Source organism: Malaclemys terrapin, chromosome 2, assembly GCF_027887155.1.
Source record: "Malaclemys terrapin pileata isolate rMalTer1 chromosome 2, rMalTer1.hap1, whole genome shotgun sequence".
NCBI lineage: Eukaryota > Metazoa > Chordata > Testudines > Emydidae > Malaclemys > Malaclemys terrapin.
In genome coordinates, this window is record NC_071506.1 from 165,142,205 (window position 1) to 165,156,863 (window position 14,659).

Genomic DNA, 14,659 nt, shown 5'->3' on the forward strand with positions numbered 1-14,659 from the left:
GTCTGTTCAAAGCGTCTGGCAGTCCGGATTTGGCCTGTAGTCCACCTATTGACTATCACTGTATTAAATGGATTAGAAACTGGCTAAATGATAAATCTCCTAATATATATGTAAATGGGGAATCATCACTGAATTACTGTATATTCAATGAGGTCTTGCAGGGATTGGTTCTTCACCAAATGCTATTATGCATTTTTATCAGTGGCCTGAAAGAATATATAAAATCATTGCTGACAAAGTTTGCAGATACTACTCCACCAATCTGTTCTAAGAAATGAAAAGGACATGCCATTTAAACAGTTTCCTACATCACTTTGTAAGCTGGGCAGTCAGACAACATGCACTTTAACAGAGCTAAATGCAAGGTCTAGGATCAAAGAACAGAGACCATACTTACAGGATGAGGAACTGTATCTTGAAAAGCAGTGACTCTGACAGTGACCTGGGGGGGGGGTCATGGTGGCTAACTAACTGAACATGTGCTCTCAATTTGATGATGTGGCCAAAGCAGACCCCGGATGTATAAACAAGGAAATATCAAATAGGGATATGGAGGTTCTACTTCTCCTGTATATGGCATTGGCAAGACCACTACTTGAATGGTTCCATATTGCAACCAAATGACACAGCATCATGGGGAATTACACAGATTACAGAAGACTTCAAGAATCTGGAAAGGAAATTGAAGAAGAGGAAAGTCCAAGTGATCACCTCAAGGATACTTCTGGTTCCATGAGAGAGAGAAGCAGAAAGCTGAAAATGCTGGAGTGAACTGTTGGCTGAACAACTGGTGTGAAGCTGAAGATTTTAGTTTTGTGGAACTTTGGAACACTTTCTAGTGGGAAGAGGAATGTATGAATGGCACAATCTGCATCTCACACAGAGAGAGAGAGAGAGAGAGAGTGGTGTTTTTCTAGTTTTCTCACTGGAGACAAGCTGGAGCAGCCAGGAGCAATTAAAGGAATACCTCAAAGAAAGAGTGCTAAGGAGCAAAACGTAGTGCAAACTCTCACTCAGCGGGTCATGAAAAATTTGAACCAAGGTGGCAAAGACTGTGAAGAGAATTTTTTTTCCCCTCAAATACTTATATAACTATGCCAAATGGGACATTCTCACTGATGAGAAGAAATGTAACATTAACTGGCATTTCAGAAACCTGGCGGAATGATTAACGATTAGAACGTTAAAATTGCTGGTTATAACCAGTTTAGGAAGAATAGAATGGGTAAAAGAGGAGAAGAGATCAATACAGCAGTGCACAGACAATCCAGGAAGTTTTTGGAAAGTGTAGGGGACAATTTCCTGGTGCAAGTGCTGGAGGAACCAACTAGGGGCAGAGCTTTTCTTGACCTGCTGCTCACAAACAGGGAAGAATTAGTAGGGGAAGCAAAAGTGGATGGGAACCTGGGAGACAGTGACCATGAGATGGTCGAGTTCAGGATCCTGACACAAGGAAGAAAGGAGAGCAGCAGAATACGGACCCTGGACTTCAGAAAAGCAGACTTTGACTCAGGGAACTGATGGGTAGGATCCCCTGGGAGAATAACATGAAGGGCAAAGGGGTCCAGGAGAGCTGGCTGTATTTTAAAGAATCCTTATTGCGGTTGCAGGAACAAACCATCCCGATGTGTAGAAAGAATAGTAAATATGGCAGGCGACCAACTTGGCTAAACAGTGAAATCGTTGCTGATCTTAAATGCAAAAAAGAAGCTTACAAGAAGTGAAAGATTGGACAAATGACCAGGGAGGAGTATAAAAATATTGCTCAGGCATGCAGGAGTGAAATCAGGAAGGCCAAATCACACTTGGAGTTGCAGCTAGCAAGAGATGTTAAGAGTAACAAGAAGGGTTTCTTCAGGTATGTTAGCAACAAGAAGAAAATCAAGGAAAGTGTGGGTCCCTTACTGAATGAGGGAGGCAACCTACTGACCGAGGATGTGGAAAAAGCTAATGTACTCAATGATTTTTTTGCCTCTGTCTTCAATAACAAGGTCAGCTCCCAGATTGCTGCACTGGGCAGTACAGCATGGGGAGAAGGTGACCAACCCTCTGTGGAGAAAGAAGTGGTTCGGGACTATTTAGAAAAACTGGACGTGCACAAGTCCATGGGGCCGGGTGCACTGCATCCGAGGGTGCTAAAGGAGTTGGCGGGTGAGATTGCAGAGCCATTAGCCATTATTTTTGAAAACTCATGGCGATCGGGGGAGGTCCCAGATGACTGGAAAAAGGCTAATGTAGTGCCCATCTTTAAAAAAGGGAAGGAGGAGGATCCGGGGAATTACAGGCCAGTCAGCCTCACCTCAGTCCCTGGAAAAATCATGGAGCAGGTCCTCAAGGAATCAATTATGAAACATTTAGAGGAGAGGAAAGTGATCAGGAACAGTCAGCATGGATTCACGAAGGGGAAGTTGTGCCTGACTAACCTAATTGCCTTCTATGATGAGATAACTGGCTCTGTGGATGAGGGGAAAGCAGTGGATATGTTATTCCTTGACTTTAGCAAAGCTTTTGTTACGGTCTCCCACAGTATTCTTGCCGCCAAGTTAAAGAAGTATGGGCTGGATGAATGGACTGTAAGGTGGATAGAAAGCTGGCTAGATCGTCGGGCTCAACGGGTAGTGATCAATGGCTCCATGTCTAGTTGGCAGCCGGTTTCAAGTGGAGTGCCCCAAGGGTCGGTCCTGGGGCCGGTTTTGTTTAATATCTTTATTAATGATCTGGAGGATGGTGTGGACTGCACTTTCAGCAAGTTTGCAAATGACACTAAACTAGGAGGCGTGGTAGATACACTAGAGGGTAGGGATAGGATACAGAGGGACCTAGACAAATTAGAGGATTGGGCCAAAAGAATCCTGATGAGGTTCAACAAGGACAAGTGCAGAGTCCTGCACTTAGGACGGAAGAATCCCATGCACTGCTACAGACTAGGGACCGAATGGCTAGGTAGCAGTTCTGCAGAAAAGGCCCTAGGGGTTACAGTGGACGAGAAGCTGGATATGAGTCAACAGTGTGCTCTTGTTGCCAAGAAGGCTATGGGCATTTTGGGCTGTATAAGTAGGGGCATTGCCAGCAGATCGAGGGACGTGATCGTTCCCCTTTATTCGACATTGGTGAGGCCTCATCTGGAATACTGTGAATACTGGAAGGATGTGGAAAAATTGGAAAGAGTCCAACCGAGGGCTTGACAAAGCCCTGGCTGGGATGATGTAGTTGGGAATTGGTCCTGCTTTGAGCAGGGGGTTGGACTAGATGACTAGATGACCTCTTGAGGTCCCTTCCAACCTGATATTCTATGATTCTAGGAGGATGGTACTCAATATTAAAGACACCATTATCTGTTTTAGAGTTATTGATAACTCTTCCACAATATCTTGAATGCATATGGCTCAACGTGCTAACTAACAGAGCCCAAGAAGGAAGGAAGGAAGGAAGACCTATAGTTACCCAGGTCATTCTGCTTGAATATTGGCACAACATTAACACTTGTCCAGTGTTGCAGAATTTCCCTGATATTCCAAGGTTTATTAAAAATGAACACCAGCAGGCCAGAGAGCTCCTCCGCCAACACTTTAAGGTCTCTTGGGTGGAAGTTTTCCAGGCCTGCGCATTTAAAACTGAATATACCTATCTGATGCTCTTTCTAGTCTATTAGTAACTAAGAAATATGTTAAAGTACATCATCCTCATGTGATTAGTCTGACAGATCTTTCTTTCATTTTCTGATGTGATTACAAGTTTGATTGATAAAGGGTAACTGCATAAATGTGTTAGCTCTATACAATATGAATAATTAAATGAATTGTGTAAATGTAGTATACTTAGACTATTGTAAGGCATTTGACTCTAGTACCACATGACATTAACACTAGCAATATCAGTTAATCACACATTAAGTGGATTAAAAACTGGCTAACTGAAAGATCCCAAGAAGTAGTTTTCAATGAAGAATCATCATTGAATAGGGTTGTTTTTAAGGGGGTCCGCAGGTACCAGTTCCAGGACTGATGCTATTTTTATCTATGATCTGGAATATAAAATCACTGCTGATAAAGTCTGCAGATCAAATGTCAACAATGACAGTGGAGTGGTAAATAATGAGGAGGACAGGGCAATCACACAAGGTGATCTGATCACGTGGTAAAATGAGCCCATCCAAACAAAATTATTTTTAATGCAGCCAAATGGAGGGTCATACATCCAAGAACAAGGAATCCAGGCCATACCTATAGAATAGGGGACTGTGTTCGAGAAAGCAGTGATTCTGAAAAAGGTTTACGGGTCATAGTGAACAAACAGCTCAATATGATCTCCCATAGTCCTTTTTGCCACAGCATAACAAATACATGATCCTTTGATGTATAAACAGGGGGGTCATGAGTAGGAGTAGGGAAGTGATTTTAACTCTGTATATGACATTGGTGAGAGTGATAGTGGAATTCTGTATATGACATTGGTGAGAGTGATAGTGGAATACTATGTCCAGTTTTGGTGTTCACATTTTAAAGTGGATATTCAATAACCAGAGAAGGTGCAAAGAGCCACAAAAATTATTTGAGGACTGGAGAAAATGCTTTACAGTGAGAAGCTTACGGAGATCAATCTGATTAGCTTATCAAAAAGATCAGGGGGCCACTTGATTACAGTGTATAAGTACCTTTACAGGGTGAAAATACTGGCTACGAAAGCTCTTTAATCTGGCAGAGAAAAGCATAACATGTCTGAAAGCTGGAATCAGATAAATTTCAAATCAGAAATGAGGCACACATTTTTAACTATGAGGGTGATTTGTCATTGGAACAAGCCACCAAAAGATGCGGTGGACACTCCATCTCCATGTCTTCAAAGCAAGATCGGATGCCTTTCTGGAAGATATGCTTTAACCAAACACGTTATTGGGCTCGATTTAGGGTTAACTGAGTGAAATGCAATGGCCTTATAATATACAGGAGGTCAGAATAGATGATCTAGTGGTCCCTTCTGGCCTTCAAAATCCATTAATCTATGAAAACAGGGCGATTCAATGTAGCAGACAAAGCTATAACATGATCCAGTGACTGGAATTCAAAGCTAGATAAGTTCATACTGGAAATAAAGTGTAAATTTTAACTGGAACAACCTACTAAGGTATGTGGTAAATTCTACATCATTTGAAATCTTTATAATTAAGACTGGATGTTTTCCTAGATGTCATGCTCTTGTTCAACCACAAGTTTTTGGGCTTAATTTAAGAATTATTGAGTGACATTTTAGGGGGTCAAACTACAAAATTGCAACAGTCCTTTCTGACCCTTAAATCAATGAATAAACTGCATAGTGACTGCACCTCAAGCAAGTGTATGTTGAGGGTCCTACTGCAAGCTACATTCCACTGTGCAAAAGAACAGGATTGCAGTCTTCCTATTAGTGGGGAAAAGCCAAGAACAGCTGAGATTTCCCACAACGTACAGATGCCAAGATGGATAAAAATCCATGATTTAAAAATAGATTTTTTTTAAATTTAAATAATAATTTAAATAAAATAAAAAATCTAAGTTTTTCTTTGTAAAAATAAACCTGTTTAAAATTAAATCTGAATTCAATATAAAACATATGGCCTAAACTTATTATAATCTCTTAAAATATATAAATAAAAAATAAATACGCTGAATTCATAAGCCGCTATCAAAACTGAGTTAAAGGCTTCTTTTCTACATAAACAAAGTATTGGGGGAAAACATCTAACTTTTGAGGTTAAGCTCTATAAATGTGGCACAACAGGTCAGCCTAAGTAAGTCAGGAGACTGTCTCATTTTCAAAAAACTTAAGCAAATAGGAACTTAAACTTCAGTCCCTTTCACTTAGGCGTATTTGAAACATATTTCCCAGGCTGACCTGAAATAATCAGTTTAATTCACTGACTACAATTAATCCCTCTGTTTAATAACTAATTTAGTTATAAATGTGAAACATGTTTTGATAAGAAAAATGTACTCATCCAAAATATTTAAGGTTTTGTTTAATAAAAAAATGAATTTTAAATGTGATTTCTTGTTTAATTAAATTCCAAAGTTACCATCCTAAGACAGGATGACACAAATCATGAGCAAAAAGTTAATTGTCTAATAAACAAGCAATATATCATTCAACATTTTCTAACATACTAAAACTGTACAAATAGTAAGAATCTGAAAATATTAAGCCATATCATTGCTTAAATAAATGTATATAGTTATAGGGTACCATACTAGCTAGCAAAAAGATGTCCCAAATATAGTATAAAGGCTCTATTTAGTTATAAATCAACATTTTTAATGCTTATATCAATCACTGAGAATGCACCTTTCTTTAAAAAAATAACTGGAGTACAAATGGAAAAGTTGATTAAAACCAATTATTTAAATCAATGTTTTCCACTTAGTGATTTAACTCAATCCATCCTGATAAACACCTAATTCAGGGAGTCTATCACCCTGATAGACACCCAAATCAGGGAGTCACAGAGCCTCTGAAAAAAATCAAGGAAGAATGCCCATTTAGCAGAGTTTCATTGTTGGTTTTGACAACAGCCACTAACATCCAGAATTCAAGAGGACATAAATTGGGCCAACAGCTTTGAGGCTGATTGGTAGCCTGCTGAGCAGGCACAGAAGCCAAGCAATGTTGCAAGGAGACTAAAATGAGCCCGAGGATTAGCACCTGCATACTAAAGGAGAGGGGTTTACTTTGAGTACAGGTCAGCTCAGAGCATTTAGAGGTAAATTTGGTGTGGAGAATAGAACGTTCCTGCTGACTCCCTGTAGCATTCTCTATTGTCCTGTTGGAGATCCTTTTCTCTCTACAGAAAAAGCACTTATCCTTACTGTTCTTCTTCTATCTTCTATATTTCCTACACTAGAAATTATTTTCTCCTTTCCTTCCTCCTATGTACAGCTGCTGGAAGATAAAGGATTAATTAGTGAAAGGAAATAATTAGAGTTGGAAAAGGAAACATGAGGCAACACTTCATGCTTCCAGGTGAGGAGGCAAACAAGAAAACTTGAAAGAAAGTTGCCAGATTGGTGACTCAGATGATGAAAATGAACATGTGTCGGTCTGCACTGCTTTGGATTGTTATTGAGTAGAACCCGTCATCAGCATTGATGCATGTTCTCTGGAATGGTGGTTGACGGGACATATTAATGTTTAGCACATCTGGCATATAAATATCTTGCAACGCCAGCTACAACAGTGCCATGAAAACACTTGTTCTCACTTTTAGGTGACATTGTAAACAAGAAGGAGGCAGCATTATCTCCTGCAATGATAAACTTGTTTGTCTGAGACATTGGCTGAACAAGAAATAGGACTGAGTGAACTTGTAGGCGCTAAAGTTTTATATTGTTTTATTTTTAATGCAGTTTTTTTTGTACATAATTCAACATTTGTAAGTTCAAGTTTCATGATAAAGAGATTGCACTACAGTACTTGTATTAGTGAAAAATACTGTTTATTTTGTTTTTTACATTATATTTATTTTTATTACAAATATTTGTAAAGTGAGCACTGTGCACTTTGTATTCTGTTATAACTGAAATCAATATATTTGAAAATGGAGAAAACACCCAAAAATATTTAAATAAATGGTATTCTATTAACAGTGCAATTAATCGTGATTAATTTTTTTAATCACTTGACAGCCCTAGTGCTTACACATCAGCCTTAATCAACATTGGCAGAAGATAGAACCATAAGCTGTCCATAGCTGCTTTTTCTAGGCATGCTGGGAGAGGAGCAACCAGTTGAAGCATTGTGTGCATTTGTTGTCTTATAATTCAAGATCACCTGAGACTTGTCTGAAGTGTTACAAGTGTGGGATTTTAAAAATAAATCCAGTGAGATGATTCCAGGTACTTGAGGAAGACAGACAAAATACCAATAATATTGTTTAGCTAGGCCACACCTTAACTAAGTAACACATCTGGGAACTATCCAGCAACAAGACATCCAGTGCAGCTCATCCTTCTTTCTGTAAGTTGACACATATTGGCACTCCCACATCTTTCTTTACCACCAGGGGGAGGGCTGCCCCCAGCCCAATCCCACACACAATGACCCCAGCACTGTTTGCTAGGTTCTGACTGCTATCCCCTCGTATGAAAATTAAGGGAAGAGGGGTTGACTCCTTGCCATACAAGACATTAGGAGCCCCAATTCCATTTCCCACTTCCTTTAGGAGATGCCTTCTAATCTGCAGTGGAATTGGACCCCCTATCAAATGCGTATCCACATGAGGCATTCACCAAGTTGTGACAACATGAATTTTACAATCTGACCGAACCCACCAGTTCCTTGGGCTGCTCAGGAGAAGATGAAACAACCCCATACTGTGCCCAGGACAATCTGGCAGTGAGGGGAAAATTCCTTCCCAGCCTCCCAGAAAGTAACTAGGATGATGCCCAAAGCAAGGCCCCAAAACCTGGATATCCTACTCTCATCCCAAGAGGAAGAGCTTTGTTCAGGGTGAAGAATGACACCTCAGGCAGGGGGAAGGGCTTACAAACTATCAGCTGATGGCTCAGGAGCCAAAAGACTAACACTGCAATCTTCTTTCCTTAAAGGAGCCAAAATTTTCTTTCACCTGCTGGTCCAGACAAAACCTCTCCAACCTTGAAGGGTGCAAGGAGGGGACCTCTAATGAGGTACTTCTTGAAATATACATTAGCGCTTCCTGTTTGTAATATAAAATTCCATTTTCTAGTCATAAAGGTAACTAAGACAGTTGCGTGTGTATAAATGTTAGTAAATAAAAATCATATTATATGCTCACCCAAGGCTTCTCACAAGCTTTGCAAATTCTAAAAGGCAGGTGTTTGAAGGCAGACGAAGTTGTCCTTCAGCCAAAGCTAGCTGGCAGTCTTCAAATGTGTAGTCTGTTACTGAAACTCCCAAGGCCCTTGAGTAAAGAAACCCGATACAATAAATATAATCTCTTTTGATACACACACACACCCCTCTTTATTACCTTGGCTGTGTACAGCATTAAACCCTATACAAATATATCAAAGCAAAAATTTAAAAAGTGAATAGCCAACGGAGCAAATGTACGTACAAAAAACAAAAGATACATTCTATGAAAACTTGCTGCAGAATGTTTACTTTGACTCTTCAGATACAAGTCCAAGGAGATACAAAAAAAAAGAACACTAAGGATAATATAAAAGTAGAACAAAAATAAGGAAATAAAATTCACATAAAAGCTTCCTGAAGTATGACCAAGGAAAAAGTACCACTGACCTACAGGGTCCCAGAGCCCGAGCTCCAGCCCCAGCCCAGATCTCTACACAGCAATGAAACAACCCCACAGCCCGATCCCCTGCAAGCCCGAGTCAGCTGGCACGGGCCAGCCACGGGTTTTTCTTTGCTGTGTAGACATACCCAGAAACTGAGGCGGGCAGTGTCCTAAGGTGAAATTGACCAGGAATCCCAGAGCTGAGGTAAAATTGAGGAAGGCTCCTTACTCATAGGTGAAACTGACAAGAATGCTTGTGAAAGTGATGATGGCAGCCTATAAGAAGGCAACATCTGCTGTTTATGATTCACAAAACATTATAAAATGGATGCAAGAGTGGAGGACCTCAATATAGCTGCTTTTCAGATTTCCTCATGAAAACAATATTTCTCCCTCTTTTCTCACTCCCGAAAAAGTTAAAAATAGGTCTTGTAGAGAGAGCTTTTAGACTAAGAAGAAAGGTTTTCTTTCTTATAAGAACTAATAATTGCTCCTCAGACATAGTGGGCAATAATTGCTTTCAAAGCTTTGAGACCTCAATTCATGCCAGCATAGCTGATTAAAGAAACACCCATTTTTTGGAAATACTTTTTCTGCCTAAGTAGAATTTTATAGCTCAACAGATTTAGGAAATGCCACCTTACTTCCCAGGGCTGGCTCTAGACACCAGCCGAGCAAGCTAGTGCTTGGGGCGGCAGCTTGTAGGAGGCGGCATTCCGCCCAATCCTAGGGCTGCACGGCCGCTTTTTGTTGTTGTTGTTGTTCCGCTCTGGCCGCCCTGTAGGGGGCAGCAGCGTGGAGGACTGGAGCGCCCTGCAGCAAGCCCAGCAGGGCAGCCTGCGTCCTTCCCTCCCCACTGACCGGAGTGGTGCAGAGCCCTCCTGGCAGGGGGCACGCCCCGCTAAAGCCCTGGCCGCCCCCCTTCTCTCTCTCCCCCAGCTCCCTCCCCCCGCTAGCGGGGGCACATTTGCAGCGCAGGAAGTCCCCCTGCACCCTGGCTCTGGCCGTGCGGTTTTTTTTGTTTTGCTTGGGGCGGTCAGAAAGCCAGAGCCGGCCCTGTTACTTCCTTAGGAGGATTAGAGCAGAATGAAGACCGTGTAATCTCGTGCTTTAGATGATAAGGTAACACTGATTTAGGAAGCAATACAAATGTTCTCCAAAGAACTACATTGTCAGGAAAGAACTCAAGGCTTTCTTAAAGGATAAGGGAAGCAATTCACTGGATCTTCCTTGCCCAAATTATGACCCCAAAGAATGCAACTTTAAGTGACAAGAACAATAAAGTACCCACCATTGATTTAAAAGATTATTTCCTTAACCATCCCAGTTCCACGTTAAGCTTCCAACTCATAACAAGTACTTTAACTGGAAGAGTAAGTTTTGCCACTGCTTTGATGGATCTGAACATGTGAGGGTGAGAAACTAAACTCTTATTTTGGATGAATGGAGGGCCTCCCCCAAAGGCAGTCACTATAAGGACCGATAAGATGCCAAGGCTCAGATATTTAATGAAGCCATCAAAAAAGAAGCAAAGTTAGGTTGGCATATACTGATTTTGCAGTGAGGCCATATCCAGATAAATTCATCTAATTCAGGTAGACAGAGTCACATGATAAATGAGAACCCTTTCTTGAGGGGTCTCATCAGGATATAAATTATGAATAGCTAGTAATGGGTCTGCTATGACCAATGGAGCTGTGTTGATTAAGGCAAGGGGAATAATTTTGGCTGGTAGGACGGGGCTTACCCCAAGTAACTCAAACATGCCTGGAGAGTATCCTTTGACCACAGACCCTAACCTTTTTCCATGGTCTTCTAGATTTCCTCTCCTGAAGGACTAAGGCAGGGGTCTCAAACACGCGGCCCGGGGGCCACATGCGGCCCGCGGGGTTGTTTTCTGCGGCCCGCGAGCTCCTCGAGCCGCCCCCCCTGCGTTTACCTAGAGCAGCTCCAGCCCGACGCGCACAGGAGGAAGGGCAGTTCCCCATTCCCAGCCAACGGGAGCTGCTGTGGGCGGTGCCTGAAGCAACAGCAACACTCAGACCCCTGTGCCCCTCCTCCCCCAGGTTCTGGCCACTTCCTGGAGCGGTGCAGCCTGCCCTGTCCCCGATGCGTGTCGGGCCAGAGCCCACCCCCCGAGCCCCTCCTGCAGCCCAACCCCCTGCTGTACCCCGCACCCCTCCTGCACCCCACACCACAACTCCCTGCCCTGAGCCCCACACCCCTCCTGCCCTCCCTGGGGGCAGGAAGGGGGCAGAGTTGGGGTGGGGATTTCAGAGAAGGGGTTGGAATGGGGGCAAGGCTTCATGGAAGGGGCGGGGCCAAGGGTGGCGGGGGGAGGTGTCAGTAATGCGGCCCTCGGCCAATGTACTAGTCCTCATGTGGCCCTCATGGTCATTTGAGTTTGAGACCCCTGCACTAAAGCTTCTGGTGGCCAAGGTCTGGTGTCAGCAGACATTCTCAGCACCCAGTGCCACCTCTTCAGAGGGACATGTGATGGCTACAACTCACAGATGCAAGAGAAAGAGGGAAGGGGAAACTCTAAGGTCTGGAGTCCAGCTTGTGATGGGTCTAGGTGAGAGAAATGCATTGGTAGACTGAACCAGAGTATACACAGTGGGAGCAAATAGGTGCTAAAACTCTGATCCCTCAGTACCTATGGGAGTGGCTGGTCAATAGTCTTTCACACTTATAATGGATTGCCAATGATTGGAAATTAACTTCTAAACCTTATGAAATTTGCTCAACATTAGAGCTAACTAACAAGAGGAATCTAACCAAAGTTTTTATGAAGTACAGGAACCCATGTGACTAATAAGCAAGCAGCAATTGCTATACACAAATTTTAATATTCGTGCCTCCAGTGGTAAGCAGAAGCAGATACCCAACAATTCCCTGGACAGGCAGAAGGCAAATACATGAGAAATTTAAATTGCAAGTGCAACCTTATTTTCTTTAGTTACATGAACATAGAATCATACAATCATAGGACTGGAAGGGGCTTTGAGAGGTTCTCTAGTGCAGTCCCCTGCACTCATGGCAGGACTAAGTATTATCTAGACCATCTCTGACAGGTGTTTGTCTAACCCGCTCTAAAAATCTCCAGTGATGGAAATTCCACAACCTCCCTAGGCAAGTTATTACAGTGCTTAACTACCCTGACAGTTGGGAAGTATTTCCTAATATATAAACAGTCCTTGCTGCGACTTAAGCCCATTGCTTCTTGTCCTATCCTCAGAGGTTAACCAGAACCATTTACCTCTCAGCACCCAATGCTTGTAACAGTCTTTTATGTAGGTGAAAACTTATGTCCCCCGTCAAGTCTGCTCTTCTCCAGACTAAAACCCAATTTTTCAGTCAAGGTCATGTTTTCTAGATCTTAATCATTTTTATTGCTCTTCTGTGGATTTTCTCCAATTTGTCCAAAACTGTCCTGAAATGTGGTGCCCAGAACTGGACACAATATTTTAGTTGAGGCCTAATCAGCACAGAGTAAAGCAGAAGAATTACTTCTTGTGTCTTGCTTACAACACTCCTGCTAATACATCCCAGAATGATGTTTGCTTTTTTTGCAACAGTGTTACTCGACCCATATTTAGCTTGTGATCCACTGACCCACAGATTCCTTTCCGCAGTACTCTATCCTAGGCAGTGTTTTTTCATTTTGTACATGTGCAACTGATTGTTCTTTCTTAACTGGAGTATTTTGCATTTGTCCTTATTGAATTTCATCCTATTTACTGCAGACCATTTCTCCAGTTTGTCCAGATCATTTTGAATTGTACTCCTACCCTCCAAAGTATTTGCAACCCCTCCAAGCTTGGTATTGTCCACAAACTTTATAAGGTTACTCTCGATGCTATTAACTAAAACACTGATGAAGATATGGAACAGAACCAGACCCAGAACTAATCCTTGTGGGTTATCCCACCCAATATGCCCTTCCCTGTGAACCACTGATAACTACTCTCTGGAAATGGTTTTCCAATCACTTATGCACCCACCTTATAGTAACTCCATCTAGGTTGTATTTCCCTAGTTTGTTTATGAGAAAAAGTCATGCAAGACAATATCAAAAGCCTTAATAAAGTCAGGATTACCGCATCTACTGCTTCCCCCCATCCACAAGGCTTGTTACTCTGTCAAAGGAAACTATTAGGTTGGTTTGACATCATTTGTTCTTGACTAATCCATGCTCACTGTTAATTATTATTGTATTATCTTCTAGGTGTTTGCAAACTGATTGCTTATTTGCTCCATTATTTTTCAGGTACTGAAGTTAAGCTGACTGGTCTGTAATTCCCCAGGTTGTCCTTATTCCCCTTTTTAGAGGCTGGCACTATATTTGCCCTTTTATAGCCCTCTGGAATCTCTCTGGAATCCATGACTTTTCAAGATATTGGTGACTTGAAGACATCTGTCTTGTCTAAATAATTCTTAACTTGTTCTCTTCTTATTTTAGGCCTTGGCAGCACTGTGAAGTGCAAGTGTAGTCGTGCCGCCAGCTTGATTTTCAGAGGGCAGGTGCTAAGCACTTCCCAAGAAAGCATTTTAAAACGCCTTTAAGATGTCTCACGTTGGGCACCCAACCATCAGTAATCACTTTTGAAAAATGTGTGTTCCTGCACTCCTCAGTGGTCGTAGGCTGCAATTATATCCAGCCTTTATGGAGGTTGGCAAGCGGAAGTAGGCTCATTATGATCACCTTCTCTCCCTGAGCTGCTCTCATTGTAGACAGTTTAGAGCTAAATATTTATCAGCTTCCTCATCTGCTGTACACCATCTAGCCTGCACATAAATATGATTAGAGTTCTTGTAGAATAAAATTTGTGATCAAGAAATTAAAGACCTCCAAGGATTGGTTCTTGGCCCTAGACTGTAACATTTTTATTAATGGCCTGGGAAAAATCTAAAATCACTGATAAACTTAGCAGATCAATAACAATTGGAGGAGTGGTAAATAATGAAGAAGACAGGTCACTGATCAGTGTGATCTGGATTGCTTGGTAACCTAGGCACAAGCAAATCACATGCATTTTAATAAGGCTAATGTAAACATATAAATCTAGGAACAAAGAATGTAGGCCATACTTACAGAATGAGGGAATCTATCCTGGGAAGCAATGAATCTGTAAAAGATTTAAGGGTTGAGGTGGATAATAGCTGAACATGAGCTCTCAGTGCGACACTGTGGCCAAAAGGGCTAATGCAATCCTGAGATGCATAAACATGGGAATCTCGAGTATGAGGAGAGAGATTATTCTATTTGGCTCTGTTGCAACCACTCCTGAAATATTATGTCCAGCTCTGGTGACCACAGTTCAAGATGGAGATTGATAAATTGGAGAAGGTTCAGAGAAGAGTCATGATCATGATTAAAGGATTAGAAAATATGCCTTATAGTGATTGAAC

At 41.8% G+C, this 14,659-nt stretch overlaps 1 protein-coding gene across 2 annotated transcripts in view; it reads right to left on the reverse strand.

The window, feature by feature from the left end:
• Positions 1–14,659, reverse strand: part of LPCAT1 (lysophosphatidylcholine acyltransferase 1) — a 162,673-nt gene that overhangs the window by 58,821 nt on the left and 89,193 nt on the right. For both annotated transcript variants that reach the window (XM_054018344.1, XM_054018345.1), the window contains exon 10: positions 8,786–8,911. In XM_054018344.1, the coding sequence (XP_053874319.1) occupies positions 8,786–8,911 (126 nt within the window). The remainder of the gene's footprint in view (positions 1–8,785; positions 8,912–14,659) is intronic.